Source organism: Canis lupus, chromosome 23 (assembly GCF_048164855.1).
Source record: "Canis lupus baileyi chromosome 23, mCanLup2.hap1, whole genome shotgun sequence".
In the NCBI taxonomy this organism is placed as follows: domain Eukaryota; kingdom Metazoa; phylum Chordata; class Mammalia; order Carnivora; family Canidae; genus Canis; species Canis lupus.
Window position 1 is genome coordinate 18,871,901 of NC_132860.1, and position 19,781 is coordinate 18,891,681.

Here is a 19,781-nt window from a genome sequence, read left to right on the forward strand (position 1 = left end):
GTTGTTGTTGTTGTTGTTTTTCTTTTTTAATTTAAGACTTTACAATTTAAGTGATAATCTTGTCTCTTGAGTAGATTACAGATTCTGAGAAAACAGGAATTGTGTTTTATCCCATTTTTGTTTAAAATATGTGTCACAAAAGAACTATCTGAACAAAGTCTAACATGTTAAAGCTAAACAGTCCTTCCTTCCTTTCACTTTTCCTCCTATGTGCTAAGCATGAATATTTTACCTACAAAGTTTCAGGGTAGGCTTTTTAAAGGAATCAAAAGGAACAGCTTCTTAAGAAGTTTCTAGACTTTTTTGGGAGAAAAACACGAACCAAAGTGTTTGTAAGAAAGAGAGTAATAGTAATAATAGTAAGAAAGGACCAGTGCATATGTGCTGAAGGAAGTCAAAATAATGGAATAATCACCATGGTGCAGTCAGTCAGGGAACCCCTTCACGAAGTAGGTAAGTAATTAGTTGAGCATTGAATCTTTCCTTATACAAGTAAGACAGGAATGTAAGCAGCAGAAAGTGAAGACTAGCAGCTAATTTATCTGGTGTGTGGTAAAGGTGAAAGTGGTTGCAGAGAGATAAAGTAGCATCTCCAGAAAAGGACCTGGCTGCTGAACCAGCAGAGGCTTCACTGAGTGGCGTTTCTTCAGCTGTTTTGTCATGTTCTAATCCCCAGGCATGATATGTCCAGAAACTCTTAATGTCCTGATACTGATTTAGATCAAGGAGACTGACTTCCCCCTCAACCAAATTCACAAGAAATGGAAATATAAATGAGTTACTTGTTTGTTATTTTACAATGTGAACCAGGATGCTGGGTGTTCACAAAAACAGTGCATTCTTTTAAATATATGTATATATATTATATATCATATAATAATACATATAATACTAACTTTTATTGAGTGCTTACTATGTCAGGCACTATGCTTTTTAAAAAAAAGTTGAATTGTAGTTGACATACAATTTTATTAGTTTCAGGCATACAATTCGGTGATTCAACGTTCTGCTCATTTCACTGTGCTCATGATGATAAGTGTAGTTACCATCAGAAGTTAAATAATAAGTAGAAGGATTCTTGGTCCGGATAGTGTTACTATGAATGGTTTTTATTTTCTTCACAGTGCTGACTTATATTAAAATTTCTGTCATATATTGCTTTTTCCAAAACAAAAGGAATAAAACAACAAAAGCAATTTTTGATAGAAATAATGAAGATAAAGTATTACTTGATAAACAGAAAAGCAGTATTCAATGGTTAATATGTGTTGATTTTATAGTATAGCTCTCAGAATTTGGAGATAATTTCTCTAGTGTATGTGTTTTATACACACACACATTAATATTCCATTCCTCCTTTTTCTTACAAAGATGTTTCCATAATATAATAGTTTGTAAGAAATTCATTTTTATACTTTTGAGGTTTTTCGTATTTCTCCATTAGGATTTTTATGGTTTTCCACCAAAGGACATTTAATGAAATTTGTCAAAATTTATTTTTGGTTAATTAAGATGTGTTTATTAATATTAAAGCAAATATGTGGTATCTTCTATTTGATTTTACCCTGGAGCAGAAACTCTCTTCCCTTGGGTAGATATCTGTCAGTATTATGTGTTCATTTTTAACACCTGATGAATGGCAGAAAGAGACAAAGGAGCTCTTATTTTTTATCCAGGAATTCTATACCTTTGGAAGAATATTGGGACAGGGGAGCTTTGGAATGGTCATTGAAGCTATAGACAAGGAAACAAAAACTAAGTGGGCAATTAAAAAAGTGAACAAAGACAAGGTAAGAATTATTAGCAGCAGGACACTGAGGACACAGTGCCAGGGCAGGGTGGGGTGGGTGGTATAGTTGACACAGCTGACCCAAAGGGCAGGCCCTGGGCTATTGCCCTGGAGAAGTGTGGCCATTTCCATGGCCTTCTGGGAAGGGACCAGTTCTTGAACTCAAGAAAACAAGTGCTATCTGAGAAAAGCAACTGAAGGATTAACTAACATAACCAATATAACCAAATCAGGGTAAAGTTTTCTTTTTTTTTTAAATTTTTTTTTTATTGGAGTTCAATTTGCCAACATATAGCATAACACCCAGTACTCATCCCGCCAAGTGTCCCCCTCTGTGCCCATCACCCAGTCACCCCCAAACCCCCGCCCACCTCCCCTTCCACTACCCCTTGTTCATTTCCTAGAGTTAGGAGCCTCTTATGTTTTGTCACCCTCACTGATATTTTCACTCATTTTCTCTCCTTTCCCTTTATTCCCTTTCACTCACTAATTTTTGTATTCCCCAAATGAATGAGACCATATAATGTTTGTCCTTTTCCGACTGACTTATTTCACTCAGCATAATACCCTCAGGTCCATCCACGTCGAAGCAAATGGTGGGTATTTGTCATTTCTAATGGCTGAGGAATATTCCATTGTATACATGAACCACATCTTCTGTATCCATTCATCTTTCGATGGACACCAAGGCGCCTTCCACAGTTTGGCTATTGTGGACATTGCTGCTATAAACATTGGGATGCAGGTGTCCCGGCGTTTCACTGCATCTGTATCTTTGGGGTAAATCCCCAGCAGTGCAATTGCTGGGTCGTAGGGCAGTTCTATTTTTTAACTCTTTGAGGAACCTCCACACAGTTTTCCAGAGTGGCTGCACCAGTTCACATTCCCACCAACAGTGTAAGAGGGTTCCCTTTTCTGCGCATCCTCTCCAACATTTGTGGTTTCCTGCCTTGTTAATTTTCCCCATTCTCACTGGTGTGAGGTGGTATCTCATTGTGGTTTTGATTTGTATTTCCCTGATGGCAAGTGATGCGGAGCATTTTCTCATGTGCTTGTTGGCCATGTCTATGTCTTCCTCTGTGAAATTTCTGTCCATGTCTTTTGCCCATTTCATGATTGGATTGTTTGTTTCTTTGCTGTTGAGTTTAATAAGTTCTTTATAGATCTTGGATACTAGCCCTTTATCTGATATGTCATTTGCAAATATCTTCTCCCATTCTGTAGGTTGTCTTCTAGTTTTGTTGACTGTTTCTTTTGCTGTGCAGAAGCTTTTTATCTTGATGAAGTCCCAATAATTCATTTTTGCTTTTGTTTCTCTTGCCTTCATGGATGTATCTTCAAGAAGTTGCTGTGGCCAAGTTCAAAAAGGGTGTTGCCTGTGTTCTCCTCTAGGATTTTGATGGAATCTTGTCTCACATTTAGATCTTTCATCCGTTTTGAGTTTATCTTTGTGTATGGTGTAGGAGAATGGTCTAGTTTCATTCTTCTACATGTGGATGTCCAATTTTCTCAGCACCATTTATTGAAGAGACTGTCTTTTTTTCCAGTGGATAGTCTTTCCTCCTTTGTCAAATATTAGTTGACCATAAAGTTGAGGGTCTACTTCTGGATTCTCTATCCATTGATCTATGTGTCTGTTTTTGTGCCAGTGCCACACTGTCTTGATGACCACAGCTTTGTAGTACAACCTGAAATCTGGCATTGTGATGCCCCCAGCTATGGTTTTCTTTTTTAAAATTCCTCTGGCTATTTGGGGTCTTTTATGATTCCACAGAAATCTTAAGATGATTTGTTCCTACTCTGAAGAAAGTCCATGGTATTTTGATAGGGATTGCATTAAATGTGTAAATAGTCCTGGGTAACATTGACATTTTCACAATATTAATTCTTCCAATCCATGAGCATAGAATATTTTTCCATCTCTTTGTGTCTTCCTCAATTTCTTTCAGAAGTGTTCTGTAGTTTTTAGGGTATAGATCCTTAGGGTAAAGTTTTCCAGTGTGAGTTGAAAGTAAGGGCTGGTTCTCAGTGTGTGTAGTTGTAGACCTGTGAGCTAGGGATGGCTTAGCTAGGTGTAAGTCTCAGCACTGTCTCCTGATATATGCGGTTCTGAACGACTTTTCTCCCATCCTTTCCTTTCCTTTGATTCCCTATTTCCTCCTGTGGTTGTTCATCCTACCTGCTCTTCCAGTTTGAACCACTTTTTCAACAACTATGAACTATACTGTTCACTTGTAGTCACTCTGTTCCTCACCAGGTTTCTCCTGGAGTGGACAATGAGTGGGCTTCTCTTTAAGGGTTATGCAGCCAGTTACCTATAGATAGTCATAATCTTGTGCACACATATTGATGATGAACACTTACAAACACCAATATAGTAAAATAAATTTATATAGTCATTATATGAATTGGACAATATATTACTGCATTATATACAGGTCAAGCCATTTGGGGAAGGAGGTGAAGCAGAGTTGAGACTGATATTAGGAGAAATTGTGGTAATTTTCCACATCTAGTCTAGGTAAGAATTCACTCCTCATGGTTACTTTTTCTCTTGAACCTCTAGGATAAACTTAAAATGTGATTTTCATCCTACTTCGATAGGGCATAGTGGGCAGGTGGTTTCCTATTCACTCCTGAGATTAGTAATGTTTGAAGAGTAGAGACAATCGGAAGCAGGGATGGCCCTAGATAAAATTTTAACTAGGTAAAGTTTGACCTGTGATACAGGTCAGATACAGGTCTTTCCCGTACTTTAAGAACTATTATGTATTCTCCAAGCTTGCTGGGGGCATGGGGAGGGGTGGGATAAGATTTTTGTTATCCTTTTCAATGATATATATATATATATGTTTTTTTTACGATATTCAGATCAATTTCTTTTTTTAATTTAAATTCAATTAATTAACATATAATGTATTATTAGTTTCAGATGTAGAGTTCAGTGATAAATCAGTCTTATATAATACCCAGTCCTCATTACATCATGTGCCCCCTTTAATGTCCATCACCCAGTTATCCCATCCCCTGACCCATCTCCCCTCCAGCAACCCTCAGTTTGTTTCCTATGATTAAGAGTCTCTTATGGTTTGTCTCTCTTGCTGATTTTGTCTTATTTTATTTTTCCCTCTCTTCCGCTATGATCTTCTATTTTGTTTCGTAAATTCCACATATGAGTGAGATCATATAATTGTCTTTCTCTGATTGATGTATTTCGCTTAGCAGGGATATTTTTATGTGGAGGATGGCAATACTTTTCTTCAGATAAGGATAGTAATTTAGGTATCAATAGAGATGATGATTGGAGTGGTGCTGAGGGTAGAAAAAAAAACAAAAAACACTTCCAGAATTTTTTAGATGACTTCATAGAAAATCAGTCGCACCCTGATTTGTGCTCCCTGGGGTGTGCCTGCTTTTGCCTTTTGCCATCAGGTATGGTTAAGGGTTACATGTAAGGAGATAAAGCTAGAGATAGATTGGTCTGAAGGAAAGATATCTCTCTCTCTTTCTCTCTCTCAGGTAATTTTGAAGCCGGGGGTATCAGGCAGTGATATATTGCATGGGTAGGTATAGAATCTCACTGCCTATTATTTCTTTTATATATAAATATATATACTTTATATATAAGTATATATAAGGTATATCAAAACAAAACAAAAGAAAAACATTTTGTTTTTATCTTTTCCAAATGATGCCCCTGCAAAGTAGATTTTGGTTTTATTATGCTAACATTAAAGGATTAACAGGAGTTTGAAAGAAATACCAAGAGGCATATTCAAAATTGGAATAATTCTGTCAGGGGACAGAGACCATGTTGTAGTTAATTTAGAGAAACAGTCCAAGAAACAGATGTGGCTTGAGGCCAAATCATATATAACTTATAATTGGACAAAGGAGAGAAAGACCATAATTTAATCTAATCATGGGAATAAGTTGCATGTGATCTTTTGAAAAAGGAACTTCTCCAGAAAAGTTAGGAAAAAAGGAACATTCTCCAGAAAATGTAGGAAAAAATGTAAAACTAACTGTAACTTTTATATTGAGAGATGTAGTAGTGACATTCATATGTGAAATCTCTGTGTCCTCATTATTAAAGGCTGGAAGCTCTGCTGTGAAGTTACTTGAACGGGAGGTGAACATCCTAAAAAGTGTGAAACATGAACACATTATACATCTGGAACAAGTGTTTGAGACGCCTAAGGTAAGGCTTAATCAGGTGCTGCATTTTGAAAGTTGTCATTGTCACAAATGAACATTATTCTCGTCTGAAGTAACCCCTGTCGGGCACAGTTGCTCCTGTCCTTGGCATGTGTCTGTCACTGGAGATTGATGAGGGCATTCTGGAGGACTTTTATTATTGATTATATAATTAGGTGTCTGATGATTAGATTGATGTATTTATAGTGATATTTCTGGGTGGCTTGTTGCAAACAAATGCTTGGAATTGAAACAATTTGTATACCACCAGATAGTGATTAGAGCTTTCTTAGAGATGGCTTTCCTTTTGCTTTGGTCTTTGGTTTCTCCATTACAGTCTTTTGGAATATTTCACCATTTTGCAAGGTTAGCTTTCTAATAAAGTTAGCATGGATATATTTAGCACTGTGTAGAAGATACTTATCATCTGTGTTTTACCAATGTGTTTAATTTTCCTTCTTCCCTAGATATCATCATTCTCCTCTTTAAATGCCTTTAATTTTCATTTTCAGTTGTTGTGAAGCCTGAGTTATTTGCCATTCTGTCTCCAGATTATTTAGTACCCATGGGTTTGGGTGTTTCTCTGCTCAGAGGCAGTAAAATATGTGGTCAGGCATGTGGACTCTGACATCAGATTTGCCCGTGCCTTTAAATCCTGGCTATACTACTCATTAGCCATGAGATGATGATGTTACTCTACCTCTCTATGCTTGAGTTTGCTCATCTGAAAAATGGGTTTAATAATAGTATCGACCTCATTTTGGTTGTTGAAGGATTAAATGGGAAAATGGATATAAAGCATCTGTCTCTTTAGTTTAAGCTATTATTCTTTGTTTCCTTTGCCGGTCTCTAAGGCAGAAATAGTCAATTTGGGTTATGTATTACACTTGATTAATTAGGAGTGTTTAAAAATTTTGAAAGACCAATTATCCTTTATGGGAGCAATAGACAGCAATGGGGCCAAAAGTCTACTCTGTTCAGTCATAGGGTTGTTATTTTTTTTAATCCCCAAATCTTCTTAGAATAGTTTTGTTCCTTATCGTCAGTTTTAAGCAATTTGGTTTCATGTACCTTTCTATTGTTTTCCTCATATTTCTGGTGCTTGGGGTTCATGAAGCCTCTTGGATCTGTGAGTTTATAGTTTTTATCAAATTTAGGAAATATTTGGCCATTATTTGTTCAAGTATTTTTTTCTGCCTTCTCCCACTGTCAGGACTCCAAGTGCCCGTGCTAGATTGCTTGATATTGTCCACAGTTTACTGATGCTCTATTCATTTTTATCAATATTTTTTCTCTCTTTGTTTCATTTAACAGTTTTTGTTGCAGTGCCTTCAGATTCAGTCTTTTCCTATAACATGATGTGTGTGTGCTGTTTCTCTTTTCCAATGGAAAATATGATTTGATTCTTTTGTGTGTCTTTCCATTTTGACTTAACATGCTCAGTATTTACTCCTCCTTCTTAAATATAGTTATAATAGCTTTTAATGTTCTTTTCTACTAATTTATCATGTGTGTCATTGCTAGCTCAATTTTGATTAACTGTTGTTGTTTTTTTCCATTACCAGTTATATTTTCCATTTTCTTTATATGCCTATTAGTTTTTGATTGGACACTAGGTATTTTTATATTCTTGTAACTACTCTTGAGCTTTATTGTAGGACATAGTTATTTGTAAACAGTTTGATACTTCTGAAGCTTGGTTTAAGCTTTGTTATATGGTACCAGAGCAGCATGTGATCTAGGACTACTTTTTTTCTTACTAAAGAAATAAGACCCTTTGAAAGTACTCTACCTGATGATGTCCTGAATTATGAGATTTTCTACTCTGACCAATGGGAACACAAGCTCTTTCTGGCCATGTGTAAGCTCCAGTGATTGTTCCCTCTGTTCCTCTTGCATGGTTCTTTACCCAGGTTTGGGCAGTTCCCTCATACACATGAATTGAGAAGTACTCTGCTGAAGACTGGAGGGTGAGCCTCTGCAAATCTCTGGAGCTTTCTCTATGTACAGCTTTCTCCTCTTTGATACTCTGCTCTGTGAATTTAAGTTGTCTTGTGCTTTCTGGACTCTCAGCTCCATTTCCTCAGTTCACAAAGACTGCTGGGAGTATTCCTTCTCACTGCCCCATGACCTAGAAACTTTCTCTGTACAGTAAGCTAGAATGATTATGAGCCTTGCTTCATGTGTGTCCCCTCTTTCAGGGATCATCGCCCTTTGCTGCCTGGTGTCTAATGTCTGAAAATTGTTGTTTTATATGTTTTGTCTCTTAAGTTGTTTTAGGAAGGAGGGTCAGGCTAATCTCTGTTACTTCATCTGGCACTTCAAGTGGGAGTCCAAATCTTGAATAGTTTGAAGGCAAAGGAAATCATCATCTGTGATTGGTTTGCTGGTTTGTTTGTTTTTTAAAGATTCATTTATTTATTCATTCATGAGAGACACACGGAGAGAGGCAGAGACATAGGCAGAGGGAGAAGCAGACTCCTCGCAGGGAGCCTGATGCGGGACTCGATCCCAAGACTCGGGGACCATGCCCTGAGCCCAAGGCAAACACTCAACTGCTGAGCCACCCAGGTGTCCCTGGGTTTTCTTTTAATGTATTGCTGGCCCTTGATTTACACAGGTCAGATCTACCTCCTCCTATCCCTAACTCACTAGACCTTCAACAGAAGCCATCTTAAAGATGAATGGAAATTGTTACTTGATGGGTAGGCCTTGGTATTAGTACTGTCATCTAGTCAGAGTTTGTTATGGTTTCTTGTGAGTCCAAATGTTCTCCTATCTACACAATTATTTCTAACAATTATAAAAATACTTCTCAAAAACTTTTATTGATATGACTTTTATCAACTTACATATTTGAAATTGACATCAATTTATACTGTAGGCACTACTAAAGTCACTTTTCTTTCCAAATAGTTCATTGACTATTTTATGTACCCATGATCCCTATAGTGCTATCAGTGGAAAAAATATGCCATAGTTCAAAAGCTTATTTATGTGTTAGACTTTGCACAATCCTTTAGATACTTTTGAAATTCCAAAGTATCCTGAGGTTTGGTGAATCAGAATATTGATTGTTGGAAGAAAGGGTGTTAATCTTCTATTCCTCTTTTCATGCTTTCTGATTGAACACAGAAGTTGCATTAGTAGTGGCTATAGAATAGAATCAGACCCCGAAATCTTAAAAAAACATTTACAAAAATTTATCAGCAGAGGATGAAATGGTATGTGGAGGGTAGTCTATGAAAGGTATGAAATAGGTATGAAAAAGGCTTGTATTTTAGTTGACTATGAATCTTTTTTTTAAAGAATTTATTTATTTACTTATACATGAGACACACACACACACACACACAGAGAGAGAGAGAGAGAGAGAAGCAGAGACCTAGGCAGAGGGAGAAACAGGCTACATGCAAGGGGCTTGATGTGGGACTCGATCCCAGATCCTGGGATCATGCCCTGAACCAAAGGCAGACCCCCAACCACTGAGCCACCCAGGTGTCCCGACTGTGAATGTTTTTGACTCAAGAAATGACTTGACTCTTGGAAAATCTAAAGTAATGTTAATATACATCAACAAAAACAGCAAATATTGGAAGAGGCATTTCATCCATGGCTTTTCCCCACATAGACCTAATTAGTTGCTAAGTCCCACTGTTTCTTCTTGTAGCTTTTTATACTCCTTCTTTTGTTCATTCTTTACTTCATATGTACCCTCCACAAACAGAGGTCAGCATACTACAGCGTGCAAGCCCAATAGGGTGTCCTGCTTATGTTCATGGCCCACAAGCTAAGTCTTTTACATTTTTAAATGGCTGAAAAAAATTTTAAAGTAATATTTGATGACATATAAAAAGTATATGAAACTAAAATATCAGAGTACATAGATAAAGTTTTGTTGTGTTGTTTATGGCTGCTGTTATAACAGCGGAGCTGAGTAGTTGCAAAAGAGACTGTGTGATCTACAAAGGCAGGAATATTTACTATCTGGATCTGACCTTTAGAGAAAAAGTTTGCTGGGTCTTGCTGCATGTTACTGTTAGAGTGTTCATTTAGAAATGCAAAATTGGTCATAGCACACACCTTTCCCCCCACTCCAGACACCAGCTAAAGAAACTTCATATGTTCCTTATTGCATATGGGGAAAAAAAATCCAAACTCCTCTGCATGACATCCAAGGGTCTTTACAACCTGGCACCAAGCTGTTTTTTCTAGCCTCACCCCTCAGCACTCCACTCTTCTCTGCCCCACCAAACTCCCAATGCTGTTAACACAGAGATATTTGTTATTCTTTTAATAGCCATGTCAGCCTTTGGAATCTTTGCTAATGCCATGTGTTAAGCCCATTCTTACCCACATCCTCTACCCATAAATCCCTATTCAGTTATCTAGACATGCCCTTAATATCACCTCCTCAGTGAGCATGCTTTAGACAGAGCCTCCTTTCCTCTCTAACCTCATGCCATTTTGGTTATACCTCTTATATTAGCACTCACCACATGATATTGTATTTATAACTACTATGTATTGTATCTTAGCTCCTTGAGGCTAAGAACTATGCCTTTATGCCTCCTTGTTACTCTAGTATCCTGCACGGTATCTTGTACATGATAGATAATAATTTGAGTAAGTAGATTGATGATTTAGATTGTGATCATATTTCTACGATGTATGTGCAATATATATTTTAAAAATCCTCAACTATATAATTTGCTCTCTCTTTCTCTTTTTAAATATGTAAAATCAGAAAATGTACCTGGTGATGGAGCTTTGTGAGGATGGAGAACTCAAAGAAATACTGGATAGGAAAGGGCATTTTTCAGAGAATGAGACAAGATGGATCATTCAAAGTCTCGCATCAGCTATAGCCTATCTTCACAGTAAGGGTAAGAAGAGGGTCATCCAGCTCATTGACTCTGTGAATGCAGATAGGCACTTTTGTTGAAAGGTGATTGTATTCAGGATTCATAGTCCCAGAAATAATCCCTACTAAAATAGAAGATTTTATTGAAAAATTTTTAGATTTTTTTATTCTAAAACTTTAATTAAATATAATAAATAAATTTTAATTAGAAATAAGGCAGGTATACAATTACATTGTACACAGATGAGGATGAATATTTCTATTCAACAGTTTGAAGAACAGCTCATCTTGTCAAATCAAAAGTAGATGAGTCAATAATAAAAGTGAATTTCAAAACACTTATATGGAAGTGTTGAATCACTATATTGTACACCTGAGACTAATATTACACTGTATATTAACTGACTGGAATTTAAATAAAAACTAAAAAAAAATCTATATATTCTAGGCATTTTTTTGTTTTTGTTTTATTTTATTTTTTTAAAAGGATTTTATTTATTTATTCATGAGAGACACAGAGAGAGAGGCAAAGACACAGGCAGAGGGAGAAACAGGGCCCACGCAGGGAGCCCAATGTGGGATCTGATCCTGGGACTCTGGGATCACGTCCTGAGCTGAAGGCAGATGCTCAACCACTGAGCCACCCAGGCATCCCTGGTTTGTTTTTAGAGTTGATTTTTAGAGCAGTTAAATTTGCAGCAAAATTGAGCAGCCATTACAGAGATATCCATATACCCCTGTGCCATACTCACATAGCTTCTGCCTGTTACCATCATCCCCAGCAGAATGATACATGTGTTACAACCACAACCAGTGGGCCTACACTGACACATTGTTATCACTCAAAGTCCATAGTTCACATGAGAGCTCACTCTTGGTGGTGGATATTCTGTGGGTTTTGGCAAATGTTTAATGACATGTTTCTACCATTATAGTATCATACAGAATGGTTTTACTCCTGTAAAAGCTACATTGAAAAATTATTGTAGTTCCTTTTCTGTTTTTTGGTGTAACTATGGCTGCTTTTCCTCAAGACTCCTTTTTTTTCCTTCAAGGTTAGTTTGTCTTACTTGTGGACTTCAGCACCTTCTCATTTTATACTAGAAAGAAGTTTTTTCCAGAGAGTTGAAGTGACACAGGGAGGTGTAGCAGAGCTATACTAGAACCCAGCGGTCTACTCAACAGATATTTCCTGAGCACCTCCTGTTTGTGGTCCGTCTTAGAATTAGAAAGATAAAAAGACCAGGCCCCACCCCTCAAGGAATTCAGGCTGGTGGGAGATGGAAAATAGAAAGTAAACTGTAATTCGGCATGATAATTTCTCTAATGGAGAGCCATATGGAGCATAAGGAGCATTGAAAGAAGTGCCTCATTTGATTTGGAAAGTCAGGGAAGGATTCATAGAGGAAAATAAAATTTGAGCTGAGGAACCCAAACTCAGACAAAAAAGAAAGGAGGGCCCTGCACGCAGGGGCAGCAATTTTTGCAAGGGCAGGAGACCAAGGGCTTCCTATTATGCTAATGTCAGTTCTCCCACATTAAGCTATAAATTCAGTATGATGCCAACCATAATGTCGGCAGGGTTTTTCATGGAACTTCTTTTTTTTTTTTTAAAGATTTTATTTATTTAATCATGAGAGACACACAGAGAGATGCAGAGACACAAACAGAGAGCTCTCAGGGAGCCCGATGTGGGACTTGATCCCTGGACCCCAGGCTCACGCCCTTAGCCGAAGGTAGACACTCAACCTCTGAGCCACCCAGGCGTCCCTTTCATAGAAATATTCTGAAGTGGGTGAGAATAGCAAAGAAAAATTGAGAAAGAACAATGAAGGCAGAAGGGAGACTCACTCTGCTGTATTTATGTAAGAATGGGTCAGTGGAGTGAGGGAAACACACAGTCCACAAACACAGGCCTGGAGCTGTATAAGGGAACTGTAAATGGTTGGGTGGGGCCTCCAGTTCAGGGCTCTTCAAATGCAATTTCCCAGCAGTTATACATGTACCAGTTTAAGTCAGGGAAAATGACTGCTATGGGTATGAACTGAATAGTTACTGCAAAGGAAGTTGATGATTATTTGCATGCACATCAAAATCCTACCTGATGTCTGACATGTTCAACTGAAGATTCTGTGTCTCAAGGCTTTTGTTTGCTTGTGTTTTGTTTTGTTTTAACATATAAAGAATAGGAAAGTATGTGCTCATGATGTAGAAAGTATGGGCTCATGTTGTAGAAAAATATATTGAAATAAGTGTAGTTTATATATATGTTGTCAAGTTGCAGTATGTTAAATGTTTAGATTGGCAATAACATGTGCATGGAAGTAAAGACATAATCCTCTGTTTGAAGATGTAAGGATATGGGAAACCTTACTGTGTTTGTAACTACTTTTGTCTCCCTCCACCTGGGAATGCCTGACCTTTGGCAAGATCCTCCTCCCCACTCACCAGGCCACCAGTCAGGAAGAGAAGCCTCTGGGGGCAGCAGGGAGATGGGGAGAGAGAGGGGAACCAAAGAAAATGCCTCCTTAAGGATAAACATATGAAGAAAAGGGATTGGAATATAAGGGAATGGAACAGGGCAGAATTATGCTTGGCCCTCCTCGAAGTTTTTAACAGTGGGATGTTAATTTGTTAAATATATTTATTTGTTCTTTTTATGTCCTCTCTATTTTTCCCATTATTCACTATTCATTTGATCTGTTGTTTATTTTCTTGGTAGATATAGTACATAGAGATCTAAAACTGGAAAACATAATGGTTAAAAGCAGCTTTACTGATGATAACAATGAAATGAACTTAAACATAAAGGTAAGGTATCATAAATTGTGGTAAATATTTGCCTGTAAACAGTTTGATAGCAAAGTGGCAGAGTACATCCTCTTTTTAGATACATTTTGGAAGCTTTTGAGCAGCAAAATAAGTGGCTTGTGCTAAAAAAAATTAAAATTTTACAAAAGAGGTTGTAACTGACAAGAATAATTTTACAAGTTAAGTGGTGCTATTGAATCTTTTTTAAAGTACATATTCATTTGGATAGTTCTAAATCATTAGTTAATAGCAAGCAAACAGATGCTCTGAATTCTAATTAATTTCAAAATTATGCCTGGTAATTTGATGTAAATGTGTTACAGATTTAGAAAAAAAAACACCTTGGCTATGCCTTTGATACTAAATTAACGCTAAAGTCTGTATTTCTCATTGAAAATTTTCCTGGGTATTAATATTTATGTCCTAAGCACAATTAATGTGCCAAGTGTTTATTCTTCAAGATTTTATTCAAATTAAGTGTTCCTTAATGTCAAATAAATGATAGGATACATTATTTATTACTTAGCACTTTAACAGCGGCTGCTTTCAAAATATATGAATGTGTTAATTTAGGAATAAAATGTTGTCTGTGAATAACTTGCTCTGTTGTAGAAGCTAAATCCCTATGTAATGTAAGTTGGCTTACCAGCATTGTTGTTTTACCAAAGTAAATAAATATTCTTGAATATTTTTATTTTAAACTCTATGAGGGCAGGAATTACATATGTTTTATTCACTGTTGGTATCTGCAGAAATGCCTGAAAACATAGTATGTGCTCACTTAATATTTGGTAAATGAAGGAATAATTACTCTCTAAAGAACTGAATTGACCGTGAAACCTTTTGTTTATTTGCTATTTATGTAGATTTTCTGTGGAGAAAGACACATATTACAATGTTCCAAGTGGGATAATTGTGAAAACTCTGGAGAAATTGATTTTTCTATTTAGAAAAATAGTGCTATCACATATTGATAGGAACATTTTCTTATTCCAGAAAGCACTGGAAACTTTGCATTCAGTGTCTGTGGACCAAGAGCCTATCTTTGGTTGTATGATCAATAAATGTGCCTGTTTTTCTGCTTTCAGCCCAAGGCTGTTCCAACTTGGGAGACAACACCAAGGGCACACACTGAATATTTAATAACTGAATGTGTACTGGCCCCGATTTGGAACTGAGCAGAAAGAGTGCAGTTGCAGCAGCAGGCCTCCAGTGGATTTGTAGCTCTACAGTCGCTTTTTTCCCCTGTTAACTTGCTTCTTGTAGTTTTTAATAGTGTAGTAATTGTTTTAATTAGTAAATTCTAGAAACACAAAGGGAGGTCTAAGTAAAGAAAAGATAGTATTTACCAGAGAGAGTGTCTTATAAATAATTATAAAAAGGGGCAGTTTCTGTGAGTTTTGACAAGGATAATGACTGCATTTATAACAGTTCTTTCAACTGGAACATAGCTTGGGTGTCAGAAAAAATAGGTAATAAACATACTAAGGCCAGAATGTATTTTACGATGAAAGAGGTTTTTAAAAATAACTTTTTTTAATCTGAAAAAGCTAAATGCCTTCTTTCAAAATATAACTTCTTGTGTTCAACTGGTAAGTTTAATTAGAAGGAATGAGCAATTGATATCATGGGTGTTTGCTTCAGGTAGGAGAAACCATGCTTCTCTTTACCACTGATTTGTTTCTTCACAAAGAGGGGGGTGGATGGGAAGTGAAAGCAAGGTCCTTAGTAGTAATACAAGCTAAGCCCCTCCATCCGCGAGAATCTCTGAATTAAATACAGTGGATGACAATGTGGTGGAACTCCTACCTTCAGAATGAGTAAACTCTGGGACAGGAAAACAGGTCACTGTGTTTTTTCTTCCAGGTGACTGATTTTGGCTTAGCAGTGAAGAAGCATGGAAGGAGTGAAGCCATGCTTCAGACTACGTGTGGGACTCCTATCTATATGGGTAAGTTAGTAGATTTAAAATGATCTCTCTATATAAAGAGGTAGAACAACTAATGTAGATTAAAACTTGAGTGGCTTGAAAGAACTCCTAAAACTCAATACCAAAAAAAAGAAAAATTCAATTAAAAAAATGGGCAGATGACATGTATAGACATTTCTCTACAGAAGACTCATTCATTTGGGGAATATAAATAATAGTGAAAGGGAATATAAGGGAAGGGAGAAGAAATGTGTGGGAAATATCAGAAAGGGAGACAGAACGTAAAGACTGCTAACTCTGGGAAACGAACTAGGGGTGGTAGAAGGGGAGGAGGGCAGGGGGTGGGAGTGAATGGGTGACGGGCACTGGGGGTTATTCTGTATGTTGGTAAATTGAACACCAATAAAAAAAAAAAAAAGAAGAAGACACATAGATAGCTAAGAGACACATGAAAAGATGCTCACCATCACTTATCAGGGAAATGCAAATCAAAACCACAAGGAGATATCACCTGTCAGATGGCTAAAATAAAAAACACAAGAAATAGTAAGTGTTGGCAAGAATGAGAAGAAAAGGGAAGCCTTGTGCACTGTTGGTGGAAATATAAATTGGCACAACCGCTATGGAAAACAGTGTGGTGATTCCTCAAAAAGTTAAAAATAGGAATACCATATGATACAATAATTCCACTTCTGAGTATTTATCTGAAGAAAACGAAGACTACTAATTTGGAAAGATATGTGTACCTCCATGTTCATTGCAGCATTATTTACTAGCCGAGATACGGAAGCGTCCTTAGCAATAGAGAAATGGATAAAGTGTCCATCAGTAGAGAAATGGATAAAGAAGGTGTGGGATGTATGAGTGTATGTTACTACTCAGCCATAAAAAAGAATGAAATCTTGCCTTTTGCAACAACACAGATGGACCTAGAGGGTATTATGCTAAGTTAAATAAATCAGACAGAGAAAGGAAAATACCATATGACTTCACTTAAATGTGAAATCTAAAAAAAATAAAACAAATGAACAAACAAAACAAAACAAAACAGAAACAGACTCATAGATACAAACTGGTAGTTTTGGTGGGTGGGAGAAGATTGGGCAAAACAGGTGAAGGGGAATAAGGGGTATAATCTTCCATCTATAAAATAAACAAGTCATGGGGTTGTAAAGTACAGCATATGGAATATAGTCAATAATACTGTAATAGCTTTGTATGGTTAGTAGACTTTTTGTGGTGATTATTTAGTAATGCATATAAATGTCAAATCACTATGTCCTATAACTGAAACTAATATAATATTGTATTCAACTATAATTTAAAAAGCAAAAGAAAAAAAAAACTTGAGCAATTTGATTTTGCCGTAATTTTACTTCATGGCCCTAATCAAGCTGCTTCCTCTTTTCTTATGTCAAATAGTTTCATTGTTTTAGCATTTTTTCTCACAGTTCTTATCTTTAAAGATTGTAGTTTTTGTTGGTTTTCTGGACTCTTCTTATAGTTGTTTATATCTCTTAGATAATCATACCATAATCATAACCATAACTTAATTATTGGTTTTGTTAATTCATGCTGAAATCATGTGTGTGTTTTGCTTCTTTCCATTTCTTACCCAATTTTATTACCGTCAAATGGTACATCCTAAGGAGTACTGATTAAATATATTTTGTAAAGCAACAGTTTACCATTTTTCTAAGTGAGACTTTTAACAGCTTTACTGAAGTACAATTTAAGTGCCATAAGAAGTGTAGCATTCGGTGATTTTTCCTACATTCATGGAATTGTGCAGCCATCACCACAATTCAGTTTTAGAATAATTCTGCCCCAGAAAGTTGCTTCATGCCTGCTTGTACTCCATCTCATTCCCATCCCAGTTCCAGGCAACCATTCATCTATATTTACCTTTTCTGGACATTTCATCTGAATGGAGTCATACCCTATGTTGTTGTCTTTTACGCTGGGCTTCTCACTTAGTGAAATTTTTTTTTTTTTTTTTTTTTTTTTTTAGTGAAATATTTTTGAAGTACCTTCCTGTTGTAGCTGTAGTCTGTCCCTTTATATTTCTGAACAGTTGTCTGTTGTATGGAGATGCCACATTTTGTTTATTTGTTAGCTGATGGACATTTAGATTGTTTCCAGTTTGGGGCTATTATGAATAATGCTGCTGTGAACATTTGTGTGCAAATTTTAATATGAACACATTTTCCTTCGGTAGCTATCTAGGAGTGAAGTTGCCCTGTCATAGACTATTTATATTTAACTCCCTTTTTTTTTTTAAAGATTTTACTTATTTATACATGAGAGACACACATACACAGAGAAGCAGAGACACAGGCAGAGGGAGAAGCAGGCTCCATGCAGGGAGCCTGATGTGGGACTCGATCCTGGGACTCCAGGATCACGCCCTGGGCAGAAGGCAGGCGCTAAACTGCTGAGCCACCCAGGGATCCCCTATTTAACTCCTTTTTATTTTATTATTATTATTATTTTTAAATATTTATTTGTTTATTTATTCATGATAGACATAGAGAAAGAGAGAGAGAGGCAGAGACACAGGAAGAGGGAGAAGCAGGCTCCACGCCGGAAGCCCAACGCGGGACCCGATCCCAGGACCACTGGATCACACCCTGGGCCAAAGGCAGACGCTGAAATGCTGAGCCACCTAGGGATCCCCTATTTAACTCCTTTTTAAAAAAAGATTTTATTTATTTATTAAGGAGAGAGAGAGAGCACAAGCGAGGGGAGGGAGAGGCAGAGGGAAAAACAGATTCCCCGCTGAGCAGGGAGCCCTATGTGAGGCTCTATCGCAGGACCCCAGGACCATGACCTGGCTGAAGGCAGACGCTTAACCAACTGAGCCACCAGGTGACCCTTTGTGTTTGAGTTTTAAGAAACTGCCAAATGTTTTTTCAAAATGGCTGTAGCATTTGACTGTTCTTTGAACAATGTGTGAGGGTTCCAGTTTCTTTGTATCCTTGCTGAGTCTTGATAATCACCTTTATTTTTAATTATAGCCATTCTAGTGGGTGTGAAGTAGGATCTCCAATGATTTTTAGTTTGCTAATTTTCCTAATGACCAATGATGTTGAGCATCTTTTCATGTGGTTATTCAACATTCATAAACTCCTTTGCTGAAAGTCTGTTCAACCCTGGACATATGAGATGATTATATATTTTTCTTTTTAAATTTATTAATGAAATAATTGCATTAATAGGTTTTGAAAATGTTGAACCATCCTTGCTCTTTTAGATTAAGCTCCACTTGATTTAATATACTGCTTTACTCAATTTGTCATCACTTTATTTAGGAGCTTTGAATGTAGCTTGCTTTCTTTTGTGCTGCCCTTGTCTTTTTTGACAAAAAAGTTATCAAAATGATTCAAAAAGGTGTGGAAAACTTGGATAATCCAGTATAAATTTAAAATATAATAGAAACAATCTATCAGAAGGTACCAGGGCCAAAAATATTTTAAGGGAAAATTTCATCAAACTAGTAATAACAGATAACTTCTGTTACTTAAGTGCTTCATGAACATACCATTTTATTTTTTAAATAAGGCTAGCAAAAATTGATAGATAATTTATGTTTTTCTAGAAAATTGTTCATTACATTGGGATTTTAAGTTTTATTGGCATAAGTATGCATATTAACTTATAATTTTCTGATTCTCCTGTGTATCTGTGACTCTATCCCCCTACTAATTACTAATATTTTTAAAGATGGTCGTAATAATGTAAGATTAGCAAAATTTTTGAGGATCTACTTTGTGTAAGGACTAGACCGGGTTATTGAGAATACAACTGTGAACAAAGTATAAAAATGTAATGTTGGTGCAAACATTAAGCAAAATTAAAAAAGTAAAATGTATGGTATTATCTGGGGTGTTAGAGAGAAGTGCTAAGGAAGAAAAATAAAACACGGAAGGGGAGAGGATATACTTAGGATGGTAATAGTAAGATCTTTCTTACTTGGTTGACATGATAATTAAATGAGAAAACATATGTAAAATGCTTAGCACAATACCTAGTATTTAGTGCTCAACAATTTAAGCTCTTATAATAACATCAATCATTTTGTTTGTGTGTGTGTGTGATCAAATTTGTTAGTGGTTAGGAAATTTGTTGGGCTTTCAAAGAACCAGCTCAGGTTAAATATTATTTTGTTGACTTTTTCATTAATTTCTTTT

General features: G+C 36.5%; 1 protein-coding gene across 7 annotated transcripts in view; it reads left to right on the forward strand.

Annotated features, from left to right (window-relative positions):
- STK33 (serine/threonine kinase 33) overlaps positions 1-19,781 on the forward strand; it is a 147,178-nt gene that overhangs the window by 84,132 nt on the left and 43,265 nt on the right. For 4 of the 7 annotated variants that reach the window (XR_012015598.1, XM_072794168.1, XM_072794171.1 and 1 more), the window contains 5 exons: positions 1,677-1,790; positions 5,886-5,990; positions 10,734-10,872; positions 13,573-13,661; positions 15,528-15,612. Coding sequence is in view for 6 of the 7 variants with exons in the window: in XM_072794168.1 (XP_072650269.1) it covers positions 1,677-1,790; positions 5,886-5,990; positions 10,734-10,872; positions 13,573-13,661; positions 15,528-15,612 (532 nt within the window). In the remaining variant the exon portion in view is untranslated. Of the gene's footprint in view, positions 1-1,676; positions 1,791-4,227; positions 4,311-5,308; positions 5,353-5,885; positions 5,991-10,733; positions 10,873-13,572; positions 13,662-15,527; positions 15,613-19,781 lie in introns of those variants that run through there. The other 3 variants (XM_072794173.1, XM_072794172.1, XM_072794170.1) reach the window with 3 other exon arrangements.